The sequence below is a fragment of the Triturus cristatus genome, chromosome 8 (assembly GCF_964204655.1).
Source record: "Triturus cristatus chromosome 8, aTriCri1.1, whole genome shotgun sequence".
In the NCBI taxonomy this organism is placed as follows: domain Eukaryota; kingdom Metazoa; phylum Chordata; class Amphibia; order Caudata; family Salamandridae; genus Triturus; species Triturus cristatus.
The window spans coordinates 919,601,724-919,627,238 of record NC_140591.1 but is presented as its reverse complement, the minus strand read 5'-3'; the positions used below and the strand labels follow the sequence as shown (position 1 = coordinate 919,627,238).

At 42.8% G+C, this 25,515-nt stretch overlaps 1 protein-coding gene across 1 annotated transcript in view; it reads left to right on the top strand.

Annotated features, from left to right (window-relative positions):
* LOC146805263 (zona pellucida-like domain-containing protein 1) overlaps positions 1–25,515 on the top strand; it is a 516,659-nt gene that overhangs the window by 187,314 nt on the left and 303,830 nt on the right. The window contains exon 5 of the mRNA XM_085622433.1: positions 25,305–25,377. Coding sequence (XP_085478559.1) covers positions 25,305–25,377 — 73 coding nt within the window. The remainder of the gene's footprint in view (positions 1–25,304; positions 25,378–25,515) is intronic.

The following is a 25,515-nucleotide window of genomic DNA, read 5'->3' as shown; positions in this document are numbered from 1 at the left end:
ATGTCTGACATCCCATACAGGGGTGCAAAACGATTTTGCAAGGTGAGAGTGGCAATAGGGCTGTGATTAATTTCAGACTAGAAGTAAGCATGGTGCTTCCCTTGGCTGGGGGGTTGACGAAGCAGAATGTCGGTAGAAGAAACCCATGGGAGAGGCATACATCTTATCTCTTTGGATCTATATGTAGTCTTAAATGTTGTAACAGAGTTTAACAGCCCAGGTTTTTAAAAATTGACCACTGCACACTACCGCTAAGCAAAAGTTTGAAGTGATATTTGGCACTGCACCCACACATGGGGTCTGGTTCCTGGTGCACATAGCCTTGGTTTCAGTGCACAGAGACCTTACACTGCCGCACACAGAGGAAAAAAATTAGAGGGAACATTGGTCCCAGGCTCCTTTGCCAGCACAGCACAGCTGATCCTACACGCCTGGAGGTGCCTATATAATCCTTGGAGCCCTCCCAGCAGAAGCTCATCAGGACGTTGCCATCACTGCCCTCGGTACTCTGTCGGGAGCAGGACCGGACTACGCATCCCAGGCTCCTTTGCCAGCACAGCACAGCTGATCCTACACGCCCGGAGGCGCCTACATAATCCTTGGAGCTCTTCCGCAGCGCGGGACGCGTGCGGGCGTGCCTGGGCTAAGCCCGGGCCAAGGCTGGGCCTGTCCATGCCCGTCGGAGCCCAGAGGAGGCTGGGCCCATTCCCTTTCACCTGCGTTTTGACTAAGGTACTGTTTATCCCTTACTTTCCCTGTTTGTTAACATGTCAAAAGTAAAGGGATCAAAAGAGAAGTCTGGAGGGAGGGTTGGATCAATGCTGGACTCTTTTTTTTAGTCAGAGCAGGGACTCTTTTTTTAGTCAGAGCAGCAAGCGTTCTTTCGCACGAGATAGAGCTGACCAAAAGTCGCCTCTCCCTCGACCCTACCTCATTAATACTGGGCCTGCTCCCGGCCCTAGCTCCTGAGATAGTTACTTTACCACTCACTACGATCCCAGCACCTGTAACCCCAGCAGCCCTTTCACCAGATAAAAGCGGCTTCTCTCCTTCAAACCAGATTACAGAGTGCGTTTCAGGAAGGGGTTTAGACTGTTCCTTCCAGAATGTCTCCCTACTGGATTCCTCCTCACCGCTGCCACCTGCCAAACGAACTAGAGCAGGGGGGGCTACTAAAGGCGCAATACCCCAAAAACCTAAAAACATTTGTGCTCCTAAACCTAAAACTGCCCGAATAAGGGTGTACTCCATGAATTCTAAAGTGATAGCATCACCGGGGCTAGTAAACACCTTGTCGCCTCAGGTACTCCAACCGGCTCCCATTGGGTCAGAGATCGAGTTGGAGATCATAGTAAAGCTGAATGAAATAATGGCTCCCATTCTTGTCAAATTGTCCCAAATAGAGTTACGTTTGGCGGAGTTAGAATCACAGAATCAGACCCTACTTGCCAGAACGCCTGCTATGCATGATCCCCACCCGATAACATCTATAATCCAAGTACCATCAAGAGAAATACGGGGGCCACTCTCAGCAGCAAAAACGACGCAGCCATCAGCATTACTTTTACCACCCGGTGGCCCAGTTAGTCACGCTACACAGCCTGTCAACATTCCCTCTAATCCCAATTTGACACAGGCCACACAATGTCTCTCAGGTCCGAATGAAGGAGATTCTACCTCCCAGCCGCCTCTACCCCAGAAGGGACCAACAGGAGTAGCACATAAGGCAACACGCCAAGATAACAGAAATGGAGCGCAAGAGTATTTCCCAAAACAAACTCTTCATCTTCCACCCGTAGCTGCTCCACTAGTTCTGGTTCTGGCAAATGTCCCCCCCCCCCCCCCCCCCACACTTTGTGAAAATCAGAGTGAATCTACTGGACAGTTAATGGACAAATGCCTGCATTGGCTATTGTATAATGTTAATGTGACCGACCGGAGGAGGAGGCTGCTGGCACACAAATTAATTATGGCCAGGAGAGTGGGTTGGGTGAGGGGACAAAAAAAAACGTTTGGTGGTGATTGCGTGGTAATCAATTTTAATAATGCGTATGCAAGTGCTTCCCTTTTGGCTAACCTTCACAGTCCCACTTTAAGGAACACCCAGATAATACCTTTAGCGATGGAATTCTTTTATACTGGCAAGGATGTTTCCATGGGGAGGGTTCTCACGGACAGAAATACGATTTCATTTATCGAACGGAATGGGGGTGCCATTATAAATTCTGGGATTAGTCTACACAATAGATTTGCTGCCTTGTCGAATCTGGAGGATTGTGACTGACTAACCCGGTCACCACCTCAACTATCCATCAGGCTATCCACTGTGGCCCCAGTAGAGTGTAGTCCACTGATACCTTCACCCAGTATATTACCCTCTTAGGTGGTCCCAGTAGCTGTAACTTTAGTGCAAGGTACACAGGGACATGGGCAGATTTCACCACCCGCTGCAAGTAAAACTGAGGACACCAGAGCGAACATGGTATCATGGAATGTAGCAGGCTTAGCCTCCAAAATAGTAAACCCACACTGGCTAAATGAGTGGCTAAACATAGAGATAGTTTTATTCCAGAAAACCTGGGCAATAGACCCTCCCTTTTTTACGGGGTTTCACACCTTCCACTCTCCAGCTGTTCCCTCAGCCTCTGGAAGGGCAAAGGGGGGTTTACTTATTTTAATTTCAAATACTACTCCACTCCAAGTCAGACAAGTTGGGCCCCCACATACCCATTTCCAGATTTTAGAGATGGCCATCAGGAAACAGACCATCTGCACCCTTGTTAAATTTTATAACAATGAGTTTGGGAGGAACTCGAGGGCTATGGTGGATGCTTTAGTGGTGGAGATCGAGAAATTGTACAAAGGGAAAAAGGGGGACATGTGAACCTTATATGGGCGGGGGGACTTTAACACCCACCCTTCTAAGCTTAACGGGACCAGGGTTTGTGGTGTAGAAGATACTCATGGTAATCTCCTCCCGCATTTTTCACATAATGGTTATGGAGAGACTCTAAATAGCCTGTTATTTCAGTGGAACCTGTCTATGTTAGGTGTGTCGAATGAGAGAGGGCAAGGGACATCTTTCAGAAGGGGCACTCAGGAGTCCACTATTGATTTTGTTTTAGTGTCCGGTCATCTACTTCGGAAAGTGGCCCTTAAGTGCATCCGGTTTTCCCCCTATAGTGATCATGCCATGCTATTGACTCATTTAAATATCCTACCCACACCTAATGAACATAATCAGGCTGTTGAGGATCTGAACCTGTCTAGGAAAAAGGGTTATCAATTGAAATGGACAGTGGTAATAAAATCAAATTTGGTCACCGAAATCCTTTCGCAGGTAAAGAAAGATATCATAGAATGCTTGGGAGAAAAGGTATTGCCCACAGACCCGGTCACTAGATTCATCGCCCTTTTGGTAAGAAAAAATAAATAGCAATCACGCGGGTGAAGTCATCAAACTCTACAGCAAAAAAAGGGTGGTTTGACTCAACCTGTACCAAAGCGAAAACAGACCTCGTAAATGCCTTAAAACTCCCCCCAGAGATTATCTCAAGATCCGTTCATTACGCAATGAGTATAAATTAGCCAGGAGGGTGAGAGACAATGATCTAAAGGCACAGGCGTGGGAAGACCTTGAGCAAGCAGCCAGCTCTGGCAGCAGCAAAGATTTCTGGGAAGTTGTAAATGCCCCTTATTTTAAAGACATAGTGACCCCATATTAGATGTCCACGTAGATGAAGAGGCATGGGTGAGACATTTTGAAGCAATTTTTGGGCTATGAACTCCTTCAACTACATCAGTATGCCCTCCAGAAAATTCACCTCAGGAAGGTCTAATTTTTACTGTATTTGAGGTACGAAAGGCGGTAGAATCCTGTACCCCCAGTAAGGCTCCGGGGCTGGACGGCGTACCAATTGACCTCTTCCAATATGATTATGACATGTGGGCCCCCATACTTGCAAACATCTTTAACAGCATTCTGATAGTAGGTCCATCGCCATCATGGAACCAGAGCGTAATTGTCCCGATTTATAAAAAAAGGGATAGGGGCTCTCGGAAGAATTACCGCCCTATATCTCTCCTTGATACCACCACCAAACTAATGGGGTGGGTTCTACTGGCCAGATTGGAGGATTGGGCAGAATCGCATAACATAATCATGAAGGCACAGTATGGGTTCCGTGGAGTTATGGGGACAGTTGACCAGTGTCTAAACCTCTCCCTAACCATAGGGAAATACTTGAAGGCTAGAAACAGGAAGCTTTACATGGCCTTCATGAACTTAACATCAGCCTTTGATTGCGTGTCACATTCCAGGCTATGGTCCATGATGGAGGGTATGGGCATAGACCTGCCGATCATTGGGTTTATCTGCCAGCTATATGCCAATGCCACTGCCTGCGTAAGGTATGGCAGGAAGGGGGAGTGCACTCATCATTTTAAAATCAGAAAGAGAGTAAGACAGGGGTATGTGTTTGCCCCGTTTCCTTTTTCAATCTACACGAACGGAGTCAAGTCCTCCCTGTCTGCTCTCTCATTGGACGTGCCCAAATTCGATCAAAACCCCCTTCCGATCTTGGCATACACTGATGACGTGGTACTGATGGCAAGAACAGGGTTCGCCTTACAAAAATTAATTAAAGCTTATTCCATCATCATGGCCTCCCTCGACCTAAAGGTCAATGAAACAAAATAATTTATAATTGTGGCCGGAGAGACTAGAGGTGAGAAACATCCACACTTTCAGATGACTGGCAAGGAAATCAAGGTGGTTGACTCCTTATCATACCTAGGGGTGCTCTTTGATAAGGATCACTCCTGGTCCAAATAAGTAAAAACAAGAGGCCAGGGTATGCAAATGAGGCTCAATGCCGTTAAGAGATTCGCTAAAAAGTTGGGTGGAAGCCCATTGGATGTAACTAAAAACATTTACCTAGCTAATATAAAATCAGCCGCAATGTATGGAGCAGGTGTCTGGGGGATGGTCAAGGCTGGTTCGTTACAGCAAATGGAAGACTCCTTTTTAAAAATCGAGTGTCTCTACCTCAATCGGGCCCAAACCACATTTTACATCTTGAACTGGGGCTTCCTTATTTGAGTGACACCATAAGGTTGGCCCCGGTCCTCTTGTGGCTATCAATATGGCAGAGAACTACGGCTGACTTGACACAAACCATTATAAGAGAATGCTGTAATCTAGATCACTACAAAGGGATTGGGTGGCTAAATTATGTAGAAACTGTACTGAAAGCTCTAGGGATGTTAAAATGTTTTCAGGATCCTGATTCCTGTAATGAGGTCAAGAAGAAATGGTTAACGGATTTATATTTTCAAAGAGCAGAACACGCCCGTATGGAAAAAAAACGGATCCATCAATCTTCCATTGCATACGACCTGGTCCCACCAATATCAGGAGAAGGTTTCCATTTTTTAGCTCATATAAGCAATGCACAGCACGGATTTATATTACTGCGCTTCAGACTGAATATGATCCGGTTACTCCTGGGATACCCCCAAAATATTTATAGATTAGCAGATATTGCTCCCTGCCCTTGTAATAACCATGCCGTGCAGTCAGATCTGCATATCTTATTATTTCGCAAAAATTACTCAGAGGAAAGGAAAATATTTATATTCCCAATTCTGAGGCCCCATAAATTTAGGCAATGTTGTGTCGCCATATATTTTCTAAAAGCTTTACTGGACCCATTTGTATGTTTCTGTGTTGCTTCATTTCTATGGACCTGTTTCAGGAAGAGGAAAAAGGCTGGCCCACATTTTAGTAGTATTGTGTAATTTTAATCATGACTTGTTCTTCCTTTTTAAATGATTTTAAAGCTCTTATTTGGATCACAGCAAACTTGTTTAATACTCATCTTAACCAATGTATATATGTATATTTATTGACTTGGACATTTTTACATGTATCTTTGTGCTTTTATGGTCTGTTTAAAAAGATCGAATAAAGCTGTGTGACTGACTGGCATGATTGAATGGTGCTAAGTGTGCCGTCCAGTAATAACTCTTGATGTCAGGGAGTCCTATACCGCCATCCCCTTATTAGTTACTGAGTCGTTATCCGTGGTGGTTTCCCCTCCCACAACAGTTCCCTCTGTGCGCCCTCAATACTCCTGAAATAGTCTGCGTGGACTGGTCACGGTGAGTTTTTCAATATGTATAAGAATCATGGCATTGCCATCATTTTGAATAGTGCAGCGCGCCCCATTATTGACAGTGGGAGAGACCACCAGTGACGAACATCGCTCTCAGCAGTGTCAGCAGTGGGGGCAAGAGGTTCTGTTCATAGTATTGGACTGGATCTTTGGTGACATAAATGCCAAGGTACTTAAAACCTTCTTTCTCCTCCATTAATACATACCCTCGAGGCAGCAGAGGACATTTACCCTTCAAAACATAAATGACTGATTTGGACCAATTTATGGCATAACCTGAATATTTGCCAAAGTTTTTAAAATTATGGAGTGCTCTATTAATGGAGGCTCTCGGTGACGCCAGTCAGAGCAGTATGTCATCTGCATACAGGGAGATATGGTCCTTCCATGCTTCTGCCCATTGTTACCCACTCATAACTGGGTCTTTCCTTATCCACTATGCCAGAGGTTTCAGCATCTGGGCGAAGAGCAGTGGGGAAAGAGGGCAGCCCTGTCTAGTCCCTCTTTCTAAGGTAAACACTCTTGATTTCCTGTTGTTAACGACCACCTGCGCCAGTGGTGCACTATATAGAAGTTTGACCCAGCTGATAAAGTTTGGGCCGAAACACATTCTTCTTAGGACTGCCTACATATAGGGCCACTTTTTCGTGTCAAAACGCCGCAGAGGCATCTAAGGATATCACCACTGCATCCTCTCCGAATGTCTCAGTTCTACTCATTACGCCATGCAAATGTCGAAGGTTAAGTCATGTATTTCTGGATGGCATAAAGCCAGACTGATCGGAGTGTACAAGTTCCGTTATAACCTCAAGGAGTCGGGTGGCCTATAATTTGGCCAAGATCTTAACCTCAGCGTTGAGCAAGGATATCGGTCTGTATGAGGAGCAATTGTTTTTGGGCTTGTCACTTTTGTGTATGATCACTATAGTGGCTAGTCTTTGATCAATTGGATGCATCCCCCGCTCCTGACTCTCTACAAACATCTTAGCGAGGTTTGGTGCTATCTTACTGGGGCTAGTTTGCATAATTCAATGGGTAAACCATTGGGACCCATTGCCTTCCCGAACTGTAGTTCACCGATCACTCGTTTCACCTCCGTGGGTGTAAGCTCGCCATCTAAACTAAGAGAGTCTTACTCAGAGAGGGTGAGAAGAGACATGTCTGACAATAGGGCGTCTGCTTCCTCACCTGTGGAGACAGAGTGGGATTTATATATTTTCTGAAAGTGGTCAGCAAATCTGTCTGCTATTTCTTGTGGCTCTGTCAATTCTAACTCTGACTTGGTCCTCAATTCAGCCACCACTCTATTGGACTTTTCTCTTCTATCGAGCCACGCCAATAGTTTCCCTGCTTTGTCCCCGGCTTCATATATTCGACACAGCGTGGCCCTATGTTGTGCCTGTGCCGCATCTGTGGCGAAGTCTCTGTATTCTTTTATTTTAATCTCCTGCAGGTGTTTGACTTCTGGCACTTCATCTCCTCATGCGCTCACCTCCAGATGTAAGATTTCCTTTTCCAACCTGGTTAGCTTAGCGGTTTTCTCTTTACGGATCCCGGCTATCTGGGAGACTGCATGAACCCTGATCAGTGTTTTGAAGGCCTCCCAGAGCGACTGCGCTGACTCAACTGATCCCTCGTTTTTTTGAAAGTACAGACCTATTTCTTTTATCACAGATTTTTAATTAACCGGTTCTTCAAGAACAAAGGATTCATTGGTGCTACTCTCCCTGACTGTTGCACTCCAGTCTCTACCTGGGCCCATATTGGGGAGTGGTCAGATATACCCCTCGCCAAGTGGCACACTACCTTAATTTGACCCACCTGGTCTGCTGGTAAAATTATATAGTCTAGTCTGGAAAGGCACTTGTGAGCCCCGGAGTGGTGTGTGAACTGGGTATCCGTAGGGTGGCGGACTCGCCACATGTCGGCCAGTCCCATTGCTCTAATGAAGTCATGGATTTGTGTTCAGGAAGGTTTTATTATGTGGATTTATTGTGGTTATATAGGAAAGAGCCAAATCTTGAGTAGTCTTCTGCAGATAAGTCAGTTATCTGTGGATCTTATATTTGGGGGAATGAATCCCATAGTTTGGCTGCTTGAACAGAGAAAGATCTACCAACTATGGTCTTTTTTTGTATGGGCGGGTTTGAGTAGAGGTGCCAATCTTGAGCAGAGGTTCCTTTGTGGAATATATTTGGTGACTTTATTCTTGATGAAAGTGATCCTTTTCCATGTATTGCTTTGTGGGTAATACAAGGTACCTTGAAAGTGGATCTTCTGGCAACTGGTAACCAATGTAGGGCCTTCAAGGCAGATACTTTAGGAGGTGGTCCCAGATCGTCAGGCCAGGTGCAGAGTGGGTCATAATTTTTCCAATTGCGAGTATTTCAATTTTGAAAGCATTCAATTTGAGATGGCTCCATGTCATCCACTAATCAATGACGCTATGGCAACTGGAGATTTTTTAGTTTTTAATGTCTTTGGGGCTTTCCAGTTTAAGGAGTATTTGTGTGTCATCTGCATAGTTTTGTCTTTTGAGGTGAAATTTATTGAGCATTGCCAGTAATTACTTCATGTAGATGTTGAAAAGCATGGGTGAGATGATAAAGCTTTGAGGGATCCCTGCTTTTGTGAAGTACGGTTTGGATGTGAAAGAGGATGTATAGATGACATTTGTTCTGTTTTGAAGATAGGATGTGATCCAGTCGAAGAACAGCACCCTCTATGCTGGCTTCATGGAGTCTTTGTAGTAGGGTTATGGTTAACTGTGTCAAAGGCAACTGAGAGGTCCAAGAGAAGTCGTGCAGCAAACCTGTTCTAGTCCAATGTATTTTTAAGGGCATCGCAGATGGTGATGAGGGCAGATTATGTGCCTCTGCCTGAGTGGAATACAGTTTGGTAGTCTGAAAAATATCAGTGAGAATTTTATAAATTTCTCATGCTGCCCAAAGAGTGCTTAGTTGCGAATCTGGTGACCTCCTCCTGTCATGGGACTGTCGGGTTGTCAGGGCCTCCTTCCTTAACCCCAGAAAAGTGTATATATGTCGACACAGCAGGGATACAAGTTTGCTTAATAAGCGCAAATAAGGGAGGTGTAGTAATGCCCAGCAACCTCCTCCACCACGGGGTTGCTGGGTATTGTAGTTCTCCTGCTGCCCGGAGAGAGTTTAGTTGCCTATCTGACAGACTCCTCCTGCCACGGGGCTGCTAGGTGTTCAGGGCCCCTTCCTTGACCCCAGGAAAGAGAAAATAAGTCCCGTACAGTTGAGATTCAAGTTTGCTTATAAACACTGATAAGTGGAGAGTGGAAATACCTAGCACCTTCAACCACCACAGGACTTCTCGGTATTGTAGTCCTCTTGCTGCACTTAGAGCGTTTATTTGCCTGTTCTATGGCCTCCTCTTGTCATAGGGCTGCCAGGTGGTCAGGACCTCCTTTCTTAGCACCAGAAAAGTGTGGAAATGTCTCCACTCTACAATACAACATGCCACTCCACCCTATACCACTCCACTGTACTCCTCCCTACTCTACACCACAACACTGTACGCCATGGCACTCTATGCCCAAACACTGTACAACACAACACTGTGCAGCATTCTAATCTGCATCAGTCCATGCCACTACACTGTACTCCATTGTATGATATGCCACTCCACTCTACAGCATGCCACAGCACTGTACCACACTCCACTCTGACACTCCACACCACTCCACTCTACAACATGCCACTCTACTTTAGGGCACTCCACTTTATACCCCTGCACTCTAAGATACTCTATGACACTCTACACCACTCCACTGTATGTGACTTCACTCTAAGCCACACACTCTATGCCTCAACACTATGGTACGCCGCTCTACACCACATCTCTCTAGGACACAACAGTGTACAACACTCAATTGTACACCACTCCACTCTATGCAGTAGCATAGCGTATACTGGAGTTGCGTGGAATGACGTAGAGTGCAGTGGAGTGTGGTAGAGTGAAGAGGTGTGTTGTAGAGTGAAGTGGTGTGTTGTAGAGTGAAGTGCCATCTTGTTTAGTGGAGTGGGGTTGTGCATTCCAATGCTATTGTGTTTTGTTCTCACCATGTACTGTAGTATATCACAAAATAACCGCAGTGTACCATGGCCCAATATATCACTAAGGGCCTAACTAAAATCTTGGCAGATGGCATACTCTGTCACAAACGTGATGTATATCCCATCCGCCATATTACAACTTCCATAGGATATAATATATTTGTAATTTGGTGGATGGGATATCTGTCACATTTGTGATGGAGTAACCCTTACTGCCAAGATCGTAAAAAGACCATTAGATTTCATCCCTTAGGACTCGGGGAAAGAGTCGTTTAGTCCCCATTTCCTAAAACAATTAAGAAAATATATAAACGTCATTGTAGGGATACCCTGACCCCCTAGGCCTTGTGGGGGTCCCAAGGAACCAAAACCAGATTTTTTTTAATGGTACCATGGTACTACTGTGTGTCTCTCCCCCGAGCCATTTAATGGCCCTTGGAATCTGTCACTGATATTGCTCTGTTCAGTTCTCTCTCATTCACATTACGCAGTGCAGAAACTTTGCTTGCTGCCCTGAATTGCGCAATCTTTTAACAAATATTCCTCAATTGTGTGGAAGCAAATACAGAAGACACACCTGATTTGTTGAAAACGTTAAACACAATACTAATTGATATTGACACAAAAAAGCAACAGGTGGCAATGCCCTTTGCGAATGCATATCTACCTGAAATGTAAACCGGAGAGTAATGTATTTAATAAACAGTGTGCTGTGGTGCTCTCAAGGTAACAATAATCCTGCCACCTGGGAGGATACACAATCTAGAAAGAGAACTCTCTAGAGAGATATATATAGTTACACAAATTCAGAGGCACACAAAAGCAGTCCATAGAGTATGTGGGTCTAATGACCACAAAAGTAATCAGATGTAGTCCATTCCAAATTTTCCTTTCTTTTTATTTTCTGATTTCCTTCTTATCAGTGTGATGCAATAAGCTGGCAGCCGACACGTATTTCATCCTATGGACTTTTTCAAGGTGAGAAAGAACGAAAGAATGAAAGGCAAAATAATAAGCAGGAATTCCTTTCAAGTACTGGGCTCCATGTGATAACGCACAGAAAACAAGAAATCTTGTAAAATGTATTTCTGTGACAGAGATATGTTCCTTTAGTTAGCATTGTCAATTGGCAAACAATGGGAAAGCTCTCTCTGTAACACGTCAAGGGCAATAGTCTAAGCGACCAATATACACCAGAACACGAACAGTAGAAGGCCTTAACAACCTGTAGTAGTCCAGCCTGTAGCCGGACTCCTCCCCACAAAAAACGGCTGCCAGGTAAATGCAATCAAACAACTGTGATTCGTAAAAATACACTCAGTAAATAGGAAACTCTTAGATGGCAATTCAATAACAAAGGTCCACCCGTAGACAGTTCACAGACCGGGACCAACATGAGCATAGCCTTCTCGATCCAAGAACTGCTCCCGTCGGTATAGCTGGTGAGAACAATACAAGGAAGATTGGTAAAATGAGTAGGACCTTGAGGGGTATATTTGTGAAATTAGTGGTACAGGGCATCTCAGCAAGTCACCTTGCTGCGCTGCCCTGCGTGACTGGGAAAGGGCAGGTATGCTCCATATTTATCCAATACAATGCATTCCTGTCCTTTCCCCTTGTGTCGTTTTGGCAGCCTAGCGCCAACACAGGCACCCTTGCACCATGGTGCAAGGATGTCTCTGTTGCTTGCAGGATTGTTTAGCTGAAGGAAGGGGCAACTTCCAGCACAAAAACAATCCTCAGAGGCTCTTTCCTCTTTCTATGTGTGATGCAGCACACATAGAAAGAGGAATAAAGGAGAAAAAACAAAGATAATTCTCCTCGTTCCTCCTCACCTGGGGAGGTGGACGATTTTGGAGCACTCCCAGGTAGAAAGAGGAAAATGCCTCTATGGATTGTTTTTGTGCAGGAAAGTGCTTTTACTGCTCAAAAACAATCCTGCCTTCAATACAGGCATCTTTGCGCCAATGTGCAAAAGTACCTTAGTTGTCAGGAAGGATTGTTTTTGTGCAGCAAGTTGCACGTTCCTGCACAAAAACAATCCCATGAGGTGTTTTCTTCTTTCTATGAGTGCTGCAGAATGCAGCACTCACAGAAAGAGGTAAAAAACTGAGAGAAATAAAACCTCACCTCGGGAGGCGTGAGGATTTGGCGTTTCCCCAGGTTCACGCGATTTTGTAAATCTGACATAGCATCAAAATCCAAAAGTGAAGCATGGGGAAAAGCTTACCGCAATGCCCATGCAACGCCTGCTGGGCTCAGAGTAAGGTGGTGCAGCGATTTGCACTGTGTTGCCTTACTCAAGATTTACTCAACCACTAAAAGTCACACAAGGTGAGTTTGCGTGGCTTCATAAATCTGATTCAGAGCCCAGTATCACACATGCACCACTTTACCTGCTGCAAAAGTGAAGCAGGGCTCTCATAATTACGCCCCTCACTGTTTATTTTTCTCCTTGACTTTGGGAACTCTGTCTACAATGGACTTCCTGATTATATGTTAAAACAACAGCAGTTTAGCCAGGACTCTGCAGCTCGCCTAATCCTAGATATTCCTGCTACATCTTTCAAAGGACTACATTGGCATTCGATTAAGAAGTATTCCTTTTGGGGCGTGGTCTGGCCACGTAGGAAGATGGCCGCCTAACTGTGAGGCTCTGCTCTGGGTCGGCACTCAAATGGATTGAACATCTATTTGCAGGTGTCTAAGGATGTTATTTTGGCATTTCTGAGTAATCGGAACATTGAAGCTGTCAGCTGTGAAAATTCCGTCCTGCTAGACCATCTGTAACTGGCTTTTCTGAGGTGTGGATACATTGTGGCTTGCCGGGCCTAGCAGAATCCTAGGATCACTGGTGCTTGCGTAACCTGAACTCCCGATGACCTCACTGCTGCTCCTCCTTATTAAGTTGCCTTTTTAAGCAATTTTCCACAGGTCCTTTTCAAGCAAGAAACATTGTTTCAATACACTTCTGCCAGGCCCAGCAGTAATTTATGTTCTCTGGGTTAAGGTTAAGCTTTTTTCAACTGCTTCAGTGAAATAAGAAACATTGCTTCAACACAGGCTGCCGGGCCCAGTAATAATTTATGTTCCCTGGAGCATGTGTGACTTGTATTCCTGCTGCCTCCTCTGCTAAATGGACTAAGAATGGAACAATGTGAACCTGGATATAAGAAACCATCTTTATTTATGAAAAAAGGCAGCTTTACTTTTTGCTAAAAGTAATCGATGTACAGACATGTGTTAAAAAAGGAAGTGAGTTGATAGCACATTATATTCAATGCTTACCTGCTAATTGGGTTACAAGTGTTGCAGGCCTCAGTCCAGATGTAATATTCCCGGTCTCATATTTTATATATGATGAATGACGACTCCACTTTCGGCTTAACATAATCAAAGTGCAGAACTGCGCAATCTGCATTTTTTCTCTCACATGAGGATTGTTACTGAAAGAAAGTGAGGGAAATCATTGTTGCAGTGATTTTTCCAGCATCCCCTGAAAGGTTAAATGCTGTCTGCATGTACATCAATATGCATCAATGCTATTCATATAGCGCAAACTCCTCATTTCTTTTTCTCCTCACAACTTAAGTCTTTACAATATTCCATTTACACATATGTCTATCAGCTTAAGAGCTCATTTTTGTTGGTCATGCTTTTCATGCTCTACCACAATATTCAAATGGTATCATCAATATTTATACGCAACCTATTTCTCTAATGATAATTTTCATTAAAATAAGGAGATTTTTCAGCTGCAGGTTTACTGGTTGCTTACTCTACTAATCTACATAAAAGTGCTGCAATATTTTCCTCAATGCTTTTTGACTCCAATAGCACTTGATTATATCTTGCTTTGTGGAATCTGGCTCATATGTCATTTAAGTGCTAATTCATTTAATATTCTGATAATTATTTATTTATTCACAACTGAAGATTACTCATCTTGGTGCCTTACATTCGCTCTACTTGAAGGGTTGTTTGTCTGCAGTTTTAAATATTCCCCGACATTTGAAGTTAGAAGTGAATGTCTAATAACAAGAGTGGAAACAAACCTTCTCATTCACTTTTATTTGCTGATGTATTAAAACAACCACGCAAGATGTCTGGGAAAAACTCCACTGCATCAACTTCTAATAAGGCACATAATACTTCCTCGGCGGCATCCAATGCTGCCATGGATCGTCTTTTCCAAGAAATTTCAACAATCAGCTGTCGGCTAACAGACATGGATATAAACATTTCATCTCTTACACCAGAAACTAAATCAATACGAGCTGACATAGCACTATTCCATGCTAAAACCGAGGGTCTTGATCAAAGTTTGACAATTGTTGAAAATAAAATCGCTTCAACACAGTCTAGAGATGAAGATCTTCTTTTTCTGGTAGTAAGTTAGTGGATTTAGAAGACCGCAGCAGAATAGACAATATTCGGTTTTTTGGATTTCCAGAAAAAATTGAAGGCCAGAATACCAGAGCCTTTTTGTGTGATGTACTCCCTAAATTAGTTGCCATTCAGTTCGATCCACCGCTTGAGATCCAAAGAGCACATCGATTAGGTCCTCCACGGCACGGTAAAGACACACGTCCAAGACCCCTTATTGCTTGTTTCCTAAGGCATAAGCAAGTTCGACAACTACTGATAGCAGCACGTACTCAGGGTTCCTACTCTTATGACGGATATGAAATACGATTGGCAGCTGATTTTTCCCGTGACACCGATGAAAGAAGGAAAGCGTTTCTCTCCCTGAGACCTCAATTGAGGAAATTGGACATTAAGTGTGGTTTGTTTGATCCAGCATGCTTTCGAGTCTCTAAGAATGGGGACACCAGAGACTTCTACAATCCAGATGACTTATAACGTTTCTTGGTTGACATGACATCTCAAGACATGGACACGCAGTCTGCTCCTACCCCTGCTCCTTCTCGGAATCCTCAAGCTATTCCCACATCTGTGGAGGACATGCGTCGCAATCTACATGAATCCCGTCAAAGAGGCAGAGAATTTGAACGGTCTCTTCACTGTCAAGATGATATATCTTCCGCCTGAAATACTGTCTCCATCTTAACTCAGGAACAACGTCAAGATAAGTCCCGTTCTCCTCTAAAGTCTGCCTCTAATGAGAAATAATTTTGATGTCATGGCTCCTATATAACTTATTAAGTCATAGGTTGCAGCTACCTTTGCTTATGTCTCTCTAATTGACAGGTATAGATGAACTCTGTGCTGTTTTACTGGTTAAATTCTCTTGTCCTTTTGGAATGTTCTATTTATTTTCCTGTATTCATGAATAGATAGTCACAACTCTGTAGCATTTTGCATATATTAGTCATCAAAATGTCTCAGTATTAACTTTTCATGCTTATCTTTTATTAGGGCTATTATTTAGGTTATGGATTTTGATTATTCACTACTATTATATTTCTTGATGATGTCCTTTATAGGTTATTAGTGCATGATTTTTCTATCACATGCAATATCGTTATTTTATCTTTGATGTTGACTATTTGACCTATTCTTAGATATTTATATATTTAAAATCCTATATCTTTATCAATATTTAATTTACTATGACTTAAATCTTCTAATACATTTCCAAAATGTTATATTATAAATGTTATGCTCTCTTAATATGCTATCCTTTCAAGGGCAGATTTTATATCCCTTCATATTCCTTACCAGCTTAGTTCATATTTTCTATTTTTACTTTATTTTATTCTTTCAGGGTTTTTCTTTCCTAGCTTCTCATATCAATGTTATTGGCCACTTTAAATTGCTTTTTTTTTTCTTTTTTCTCTCTTTAAATGTTCTAGCCCTGGATTTTCCTTATTAATGGAGTCCCAGCCCAGAGCGGTGCTCTAGTGCGCCCAGACCCGCGGTTAAAAGTCTATTGTTATTCTATTATACTCTTTCTATTATTCTTTTGTAGTCTATAAATCTTTCTTTATTTGCTTTCTATACTTTATCTTTATTTATCTTTCTTATTGGTGGGTTTTTCCTTTCCTCTCCTATACCCATTTCCATCACATCTTTTTGCAAGTCTCTCTTTTTATTTATTTTGTTTTTATTATTTTTTTTATTTTTATTTTTTTATTTCTAACATGGTCCATGCTAATGAATTATTTGCTATATCCTGGAATGTCAATGGATTAACACGCTATATCAAACGGAAGAAGGTTCTTTCCTATTTACAATCTAAAAAGGTGGATGTGGCTCTTCTTCAAGAGACTCATCTTAATACACTCGAGTCTGAAAAACTTCGTAGAGATTGGGTGGGTAAAGTTATCCACAGTAGTATCAGCAATGGGACTTCTTCAGAAGCAGGCTCTACTCGAAAATGTGGGGTAGCAATCCTTATCAGAAAAACATTACCAGTTTGTGTACTTAAAACATGGGAAGACTCACAAGGCAGATATGTTTTTGCAAAAATGTGCATTGGTAATATTCATATATGTGTGGGTTTAGTTTATGCTTCTACTGGTGCTAAAAAAGATTTCTTTCTACGTTTGAATCGTTTGCTGTCGGAGATTGATGCCTCACAAAACATCATCGGAGGCGATTGGATACTGGTGAGAGATTCAGTTTTGGACAAAACTGGACCTCTTGATAAGAATAATGCAGCGGACAGAGCCCTTATGAATGATATCATTGCAGACAACGGCCTTATAGATCATTGGTGCTTATCACACCCAACTGATGTTGAATATACATTCACATCTCCCTCCCATGGCACCTTATCGAGATTGGATTACTTTTTAATTTCTCAGAGAACGGTCCAACGATTCAAGATTCTTGTATTTTGGAGGCTTCCATCTCTGATCATTCTCCGGTCCTCTTGTGTCTACAGACTGGGACACCCAAACCAGGTTGTAAACCCTGGAGAATGAACATCCAACGTCATAAAACACCCCTTGGTAAAAAACAATTACAAGAACATCTTCATGATTATCTCACATTTAATCAAAATTCAGTAGATTCTCACAGGGTCATATGGGCTGCTGCTAAAGCTGATATTCGTGGTAGACTTATGCGAGATGCAGCCCAGTTCAACAAACAAAATATTGCTAAACAAAATCAATTGGAACAGGACATTACCAATTTCACACGTTTATATACTAAAAGCCCTACTTTACAAAATCGAAAATTACTGGAACAATCACGCATGGCATTAAATTCTCTTTTCACCTCTAAGGCGGAATATGCCTTACAAAAAATGAAAGGGAGGCATTATGAACAGGGTGAAAAAGCGGGTGGACTTCTAGCAGCACAATTGAAGCAAAGAGAGGTTGCTATGGCTATCCCTGCTTTACAATCCTCTAAGGGTTCCATGTTAACATGTCCTCAGGATATTGCTAATGAATTTGCCACATATTATAAATCTTTATACACTCCAGACGCCCATATAGATCAGGGTAAAATGTTGTCTTTTTTAAATGGATTAGAATTACCATCTCTTTCTGATGAAGATAGATCCATACTGAATGAAGACATTAGTAAAGAAGAGATTTCTCACGCTATCCTTAAACTTCCTTATCACAAAGCACCAGGAGAGGATGGTTTTCCAGCAGAATTTTATCGCTGGTCCGGAGATAAAATTATAGACTGTTTTCATGCGGCATTTCAAGAAGCCGAACGCACTTCCACCTTAGGTTATATTATAGATCTAATAAAGCAGTAATAGCAGTTTTACCAAAACCAGGAAAAGATCCACTTCTTTGTAGCAGTTATCGTCCCATTTCATTTCTTAATTGTGACATTAAAATTTTAGCTAGTATTCTTGCTTCTCGTCTGCGCAGAGTTATTCCCTCTGTCATTCATAATACTCAGGTGGGCTTTGTACCTGGTCGATCTTCCAGAAATCATTTACGCTCCCTAGCTCACACTCCGCATACTGCTAAATGTTTACAGGATGATGCTTTGGCATTATCATTAGACACCGAAAAGGCATTTGATAGAGTGGAGTGGGATTTTTAATTCCTAATCTTAGAAAAATTTGGTTTGGGAGAACAATTTATAAGAAAGATTAAATTGTTATATGAACAACCCACTGCACTGGTCAACTGTGGAGGATTTACTTCCGATACTTTTACTATACAGCGAGGCACCCACCAGGGATGCCCGCTCTCCCCGCTTTTATTTTTATTAGCCATTGAACCTTTAGCGGCCGCTATTCGGCAATCTTCCAATGTGGTTGGTATTTCCTTACCGGTGGGTGAATCTAAACTTTATCTATATGCGGATGATTTACTGATTTAAACAGATCTTTACCATCATTACTTCAAATTATAGAGGAATTTTCTTCTTTTTCTGGGTATAAAATAAATTGGGATAAGAGTGAAGCACTTCCCATTTCAGATGGCACCTCAAGGGATGTGATACAGGGATATCCATTTCATTGGCAACCTTCTCGGTTAAAATATTTAGGTATCTTGGTAAATAAGGGATTGGATGCCATGGTATCAGATAATTTAGGGCCTTTAATCATTCAGATGCAACGAGATTTGGATAAATGGGAAGCGCTGGGTCTGTCTTTATGGGGTAGAGTTCAAAAGGTGAAGATGGTTACGTTACCGCGCTTTCTTTATATTCTTGGTATGCTTCCTCTTCATGTTCCCTTATCCACATTGCGCCTTATAGATTCCAAAATTAAATCTTTCATATGGGGTTCTATTAAACCTCGCCTGGCTATACATAAATTAAATGCTCATCATTCCTATGGTGGTCTCAGTCTTCCCTCCATTGAACATTATACCATTGCCTTGCATTTATCTCAGCTCTCATACATGCTCCAAGATAATTTAAATACACCACATTGGGTCCATGTTGAGCGTCATCTTCTCTCTACAACAAATGGTCTTGCAGTTTTATATGGATCTGGTTCAAGCCAAATAGATCCACGTAACCCCCTATTGTCTGCAATGCGTAAGATATGGCAAAGAGCGCATCGTATCTTGGGCATTAATTCTCGATTACATGTAAAGGCTCCTATATGGAACAACTCCAGAATACGCATTAAAGGTAGAAGCTTTCTATGGCCTCAATGGAAATCGGCAGGCATTCTCACACTGGACCAAATTCTCCATGACGGGGATCTTAAACCTCTATCACAGTTAATGGATGAATTCAACTTATCCCCGCTGCAGCATGCCAAATACGATCAACTTAGAAAATCTCTTCTCAAAGCTCTTGGTTCGACACCTTGGTAATTATCTATCTCACCAATAGTGTTTTATTTAAAAATTTGGTGCAAACAGAAAGGTGTCATTTCAGGTCTCTACAAAACAATTACATCACAATTATTTTCACACCCATTATCCTGCGATCCCCGACATAAATGGCAAACACGTTTACAGACTTCTTTTTCAGATATGGAATGGATGAATATACTAGATGGTTTGGATAAGGGAGCTTGAGAAGCTCGTTTAAAGTTTTGCTTATTTAAAATTCTACATGACTGGCATTGGTCCCGGTTAGGTTATATAAGAAAGGCTTGTTACCGCATTCCAATTGTTGGAGATGTAATGCTTCTGGATGTGATATTGTTCATATTCTTTGCACGTGTCCATTGGTTAAACATTATTGGTCTTACATAGGTCAGACCTTACATAAGTCTATCTCACTGCATTTACCCCTTTCCACAGCTAATATTATATTACATGATTTCAGAAATGTTCCCACTCTTTCTAAACCACAATCTCGTTTCCTACATACCGCGCTTGCAACTGCTAAAATCTGTATATTAAGACAATGGAAATCTTCCACTCCACCATCTCAAGAGTCCTGGTTGTCTGCTATGATTCAAAATGCTTCGCATGAAAGGATTATATATAATATTCAAGATCAACTAGAGTTATTTTCACAGATATGGAATCCTTTTTTACTTTCTTAACATGTTTGTATTTGTTATCATTTAGTTTTTAAAACTTGATTGTATATGCTTTTTCACTCTTTCCTTTATATATTGTTATATATATTTATTGTCCTAGATAGCATAATATTAAATATTGTTCTATATATGGATTTACTTTTTAATTTCTATCATATGATCCTTACCCTTATTACTTGTATTTGAGTTTTCTTGTTTTTGTTTAATGATTCTGAAATGCTAATAAAAAATGTTAACACAAAAAAAAGTATTCCTTCATCAAGTTCCTATGCATTATGAAAAAACCTGTTTAGAACCAAAGCCCGATTTACTTGGTAACAAATTAGGCCCTACGTTCTGGTCTGCCCATTGTGCTCTTCCAAACTGGTAGAGAGCCCCAAGAACAACAAGCATTGGAAATGCAATAGGTCTCGCAATTGCTGGAGTTGGGGCTATTGACATTATAAATGCCAATGGTTTTTACCTATGCAATAAATATGCTCTCCCACCTTAATAAAATAAAGGACTCTGTTGAAATTTATTGTTATGTAGTACACCTGCAATGGTGCTGTAGCGCTAGGAGTGAAAATGGTAATTCCGACTCCACGTTGAAAATAGACGCCCATATGATTTGCTGCTGCGGAGAAATGATGCTCCTTGATGCTGTACCAGACCAGGACATAATGAAACATTCGGGAACTACCTGAACAACCAATGGTTTTTGCCCACTATGTTGCACATGTGAGCTGTAAAGCAGATCACTTGTCCACAGTTTGACCTTCCTTTTGCCAGGCCCTAATCTGCTATTTGCTGCCTCTGATGCTGTGGGGGGAGAGCAGACTTCGACAGAGCAGTCAGACACACCCTCCAGGAAACCTTTCAGTAAGTTTCAAACACAAGTGGTGCAATCGTTCTTCACACAGACCAGTTCCAGCTCAGGCCGCTATAGTGCAAGTCTCCCCTACACAAAATAGTTCTAGCGGTCCCAACTACACACATCTCTCAGAAAGAGAACTTAAGCAACAGCATTAAAAGCGTCCCGACTCCTGCACAAATTCATTAATTAATGGCGTAACAGCATAAGTTGCAGCACTGCAGAGTAACAGGTACAGCACAGATGGGAGCAATGTGACACAATGTACAGCACAAACAGCAGTAATGGGACAGACACACTCACCGAATATAGAGCGCTGGCAGAAGCAAAACACACAGAATGTACAGCAGAATGTACAGCACAGGTAGAAGCGATGTGAGAGACACACATAATCTACACCACAGGCAGACATAATGCAATCATTTCTTGTGCACAAGTACAGCAATGCAAGTGTACCTCACAACATGCAAAGAATTGGTGCCAGCTTTCTCCACACTCGAAACAGACGCTGCACAAGTGGCAGCAGTGCAAGCTGAACTCGCACACTTTTACAGTATAGGCAGGGCCACTGGAACTGTGTGTAGAGAAGGACCAAATTATGTGGCAGGTTTGACTTAAAAATGTAGCAAGATAAGCCAAATTATGCAGCGTAATGCAGCCACTTTTGTGGTAGTATTACTTCATTACTTGGTCATTTTACATGTTAACACTCTCTTGGCAAAGTGTTACCTCATTTGTACCAGATTAGCACCAAAGTACAGCAATAGGCAACTGAAATGAGACCAGTCAACCTTTATGAGGGGCCTCCCCCTGCTCAGCAACACGTCTCGCTGCATTTATAGTAACTTGTGTTCCGTTTGAGCTAGAAGCGTTTTTTGTTAAAAATCTTCAAATTTTGCAGCAGATGGATTATGTGTCAAATCCATAATTATGTGGAAAACGCAGAGGCCACTAAATCGCATAATCCAGTGGTTGAAATTATGAGCAACAACTGCACAAGTGGCAGCAGTGCACAATTAACTCACACCTGCACAGAAAAGGTAGATTATGAACAGGGGGCAGGGCAAGCGCTCCTCATACATACCAAAAAGTTACTAAACAGGCAGGGCTGTGCCTGCGTTCATCACACACAGAATAGAAGTGCACACAACAACAAGGGAAGGTTCCTCCACTGAAGAGCAGGCACAGCATAGGGGGCAGTTCAAGCTACTAAACAGCACTCTTGCGTTTACTCCATCAGTGAAGCAAACCACTCACTCGTCTACAAACCTTACATCCTAGCTCTCTGTGTCTTGGCCTTCACATTTCACAGGGAGTCATCTTCAAACTAACCCATTAAAAGACACAGCTGCTCCATTAACCCTCGTAACACATGACAGACTCTACCCAACCCTGCTTGCTTTTCAGACCCACCCTTGAAACCTCCATGCTGACCTGATCCTCTCCCTCACTCTTGCCTCCTGGCGCTGCAGACTCAGCTGTTGCTCAGCACTTCCTGCAGTTTTTATCCTGCCCAGCTGCTTTCCTTCTCCCAGCTTCTCTCCCTCGCTCTTGCCTCCTGGCGCTGCAGACTCAGCCGTTGCCCAGTACTTCCTGCAGTTCGTATCCTGCCGGTGGTTGGCAGACAGCCAGGTACCTTTTTAGGTCTCGCCTACGCAGCGCGCATGCGCTGCTGAGACAAAAAGACCTTTAGCAATCGCTTCGGCTCTTCAGCCAAAAACGTGCACGCGTTCCATTGCCTTTCAATGGCAACGAGTGCACGTCTGGCGATTCACTTGCGGGAGCGAGCGGCGCCATATGGTAGCAATTATCGCTCCTGGTGCTGCTCGCTCCCGCAGGGGAAACGCTTTCACTTTTGCCGAGGCTTCCGGGTTCTCAGGCATGTTAAGTATGTGCACGTTTTTTCACCTTTCTCAGCCCTCCGCTCGACCCTCTGAGTAGCGTATTCTATCTGTGAGTTCTTGTACCTGCTTTTTCCTATCGTTGGTCTGTGTTAGCAAAGCCTCTTTGTGTCGGACCCTGTCTTCAAGTTTACATGGGTCATCTGTCAGCAGGTTGAGGTCTATAGCTACTATCTTCTCTTCCAGCGCAGCCCTTGTGACTCTTATTGTCGCTAGGATTTGGTCCCATTTATCAAGTGCTATAACATGCTTAGTCGGATTCGAGTATGCGGCCTGGGCAGTGTGAGTCGGCTCATAAATAATCACAGTCTCTTCCATTGCTTTCATAGCCTGTGACGTCACTGTACCGGCTCTGGCCCTGCCCATCTTGAGACCGTATAATGCTGTGGGCCGTCCTGCACTAATAGAGGCAGTGGCATGCTACTGTCTTTATTCTCTGATAAAGACAGACAGCCCACCAAACTCCATGGGGGGGTCCCCTCCAGGCTTCTGCCAGGACCGGTACGAGCAAATGTCTGTTGCTCTCTACATAAGCCTAGTACTCTTCTCTTGTTATAAAATTATACTGAGGTGGGCTCCTTTTAGCGTACTCTGTGCTGGTATCAAAGATACCTGCAGTGACCAAGTCTGGGCTAAACACTTAAAGTTAAGGAGGCGGTAGAAGGATGCAGCACTTAAGTTTTCTTGACATTATACTTAATGCTATTCTGATGCCTGGTAATAATGTATGCCGCTATGTTTTAAGTCCGCTGCACTTGACTCCTGGGCTAATAAATTGTACGTTGTGTTGCCCTCACTTTCATAGGGCATTGATGACTCTGGGATAGCCCACTTACTTTCACCTTGTTGGAGATTCGTACTTCAGCGGGGCAGCGCTATGTAATTTCCAGCCCTAATCTCCATGTTGTTCCAGCCGCCATTAAAGGAACCAGGGGCCTGGAGAAGGGATGGGAGGTCAGGCCCCTCACTTTAGTGTGCAGGCCGCTCTCCATCTCAACGCAAGCTCAAGGACATCACCTCAGGTCACACTGCTGCTCACGTAGCCCAACAGGGAATTCTTGCTTCACGGCAAACCAGGGGGGTCCACCAGTCCCAAATTATATTTCCTGTCTCGCTGCAGTTTATACAAAGTTGCACTTGCCATTTCACCAAGTTTTATGGGCTCCCAGCAGAAAATTATACTGGATTCACTGTGTTGATAGCAAGGGACCTTTTAGTGCACATCAACCATGTTAGGTGGTTACCAGTGTCCCATAAAACATGACTTGAGGAGGGGACTCAGACTAGGGGCACTGGGTACAAGGCATGGCACAAAGCTATGTCCGGTGCCGTTGTTTTTAGCTGCTCATGATCGCACACATGACAGTGCTTACATTAATGGTGGCTTTGCATGACACTACTGATGTGAAGTGAGTTTTGAGTCCCAAGTGTTACTTAAATGCCACTCCATAGATTGCTGTTAGAGCCTGCCCTAAACCCCAGTTTGCGGCAGGCACAGTTGTTGTAGATATATTCCCCTGGTTTGGTTACAGTGCGTACATCAGTGTTCTGTGGGATGTCCTCAAAATACAATATTCAAGGATGAAGCTACGTGTTGCAGCGTGTGAGTACTGTGGGCTAGAGTAGGAAACTCCTGTGGAAAATATTTTTGGGAGAGGAGTCAGCCTAACGGCTATGGCGTTCGAGCTCGATTCTGGGGAACTGGGTTCGAGTCTCGGCAATGACGCTGAACATCCTGTGATTCTGGGTAAATCACCTAATCTTCCTGTACCTAACAAAAACAAGCATTGCCAATAGGTCTCGCCTTTGGGACCTTATAAGTATTTAGTTATGCAGCACGATATCTTTGGTGCAACAACATTAACTGTTGCATGGTTAAACTCTTATAAGGTCCCAAAGGCGAGACCTATTGACTATGCCAATGCTTGTTCTTATTTGGGAGAGGGAGGAGAGGCCATTTTATGCATGGTTCCCCAATTACTCCCCTACTCGTGTATCACTGTTACCCATCTATAATTCCATTTATAGGTTCACAACCTTACTATTAACTGGTCAGCACTTAAGCACTTCGATAGATTTCATGCATGAAACATTATCATTACATACTTAGGAGAGTCAAGAGGTGTATGGACATTATACGAGAAAGGCTGCAGCTCCTTCTTTTCTCAAACTATAGTGCTTGGCATTTGTGTGTGCCATTTTCGTTGATTTGCAATTCTTTGCCTGGTCTGGTTGCTGTCATAGTGAGGATGAGCAGTTGGTTTCCTCCTTGGAGACATCAAAAGACAAGAACGTTTTAAAATGTGTGGTGTTATCGTAACATATCCTATCAATATATAGATCATATATGGAGCCAATGACACCGATACACATATTAATTCACTATCTTTTTCTCTACAGATTTGGAAATTCAATAGCCATCAATACTAATAATGGCAGTTTTATCAGTACTCTGTCAATGCTTCTTTATGTGGTAAGTCATTGTTTCAACATAGTGCATTTCAACCCATGATTTATTGAAAATGTTTAGATTACTCTTATGAGAAGGGAATGAGAAACATTTGAATCACTTTTTAGCCTTGGTTTGACTGAGCAGCTGCATGTGTTTGTC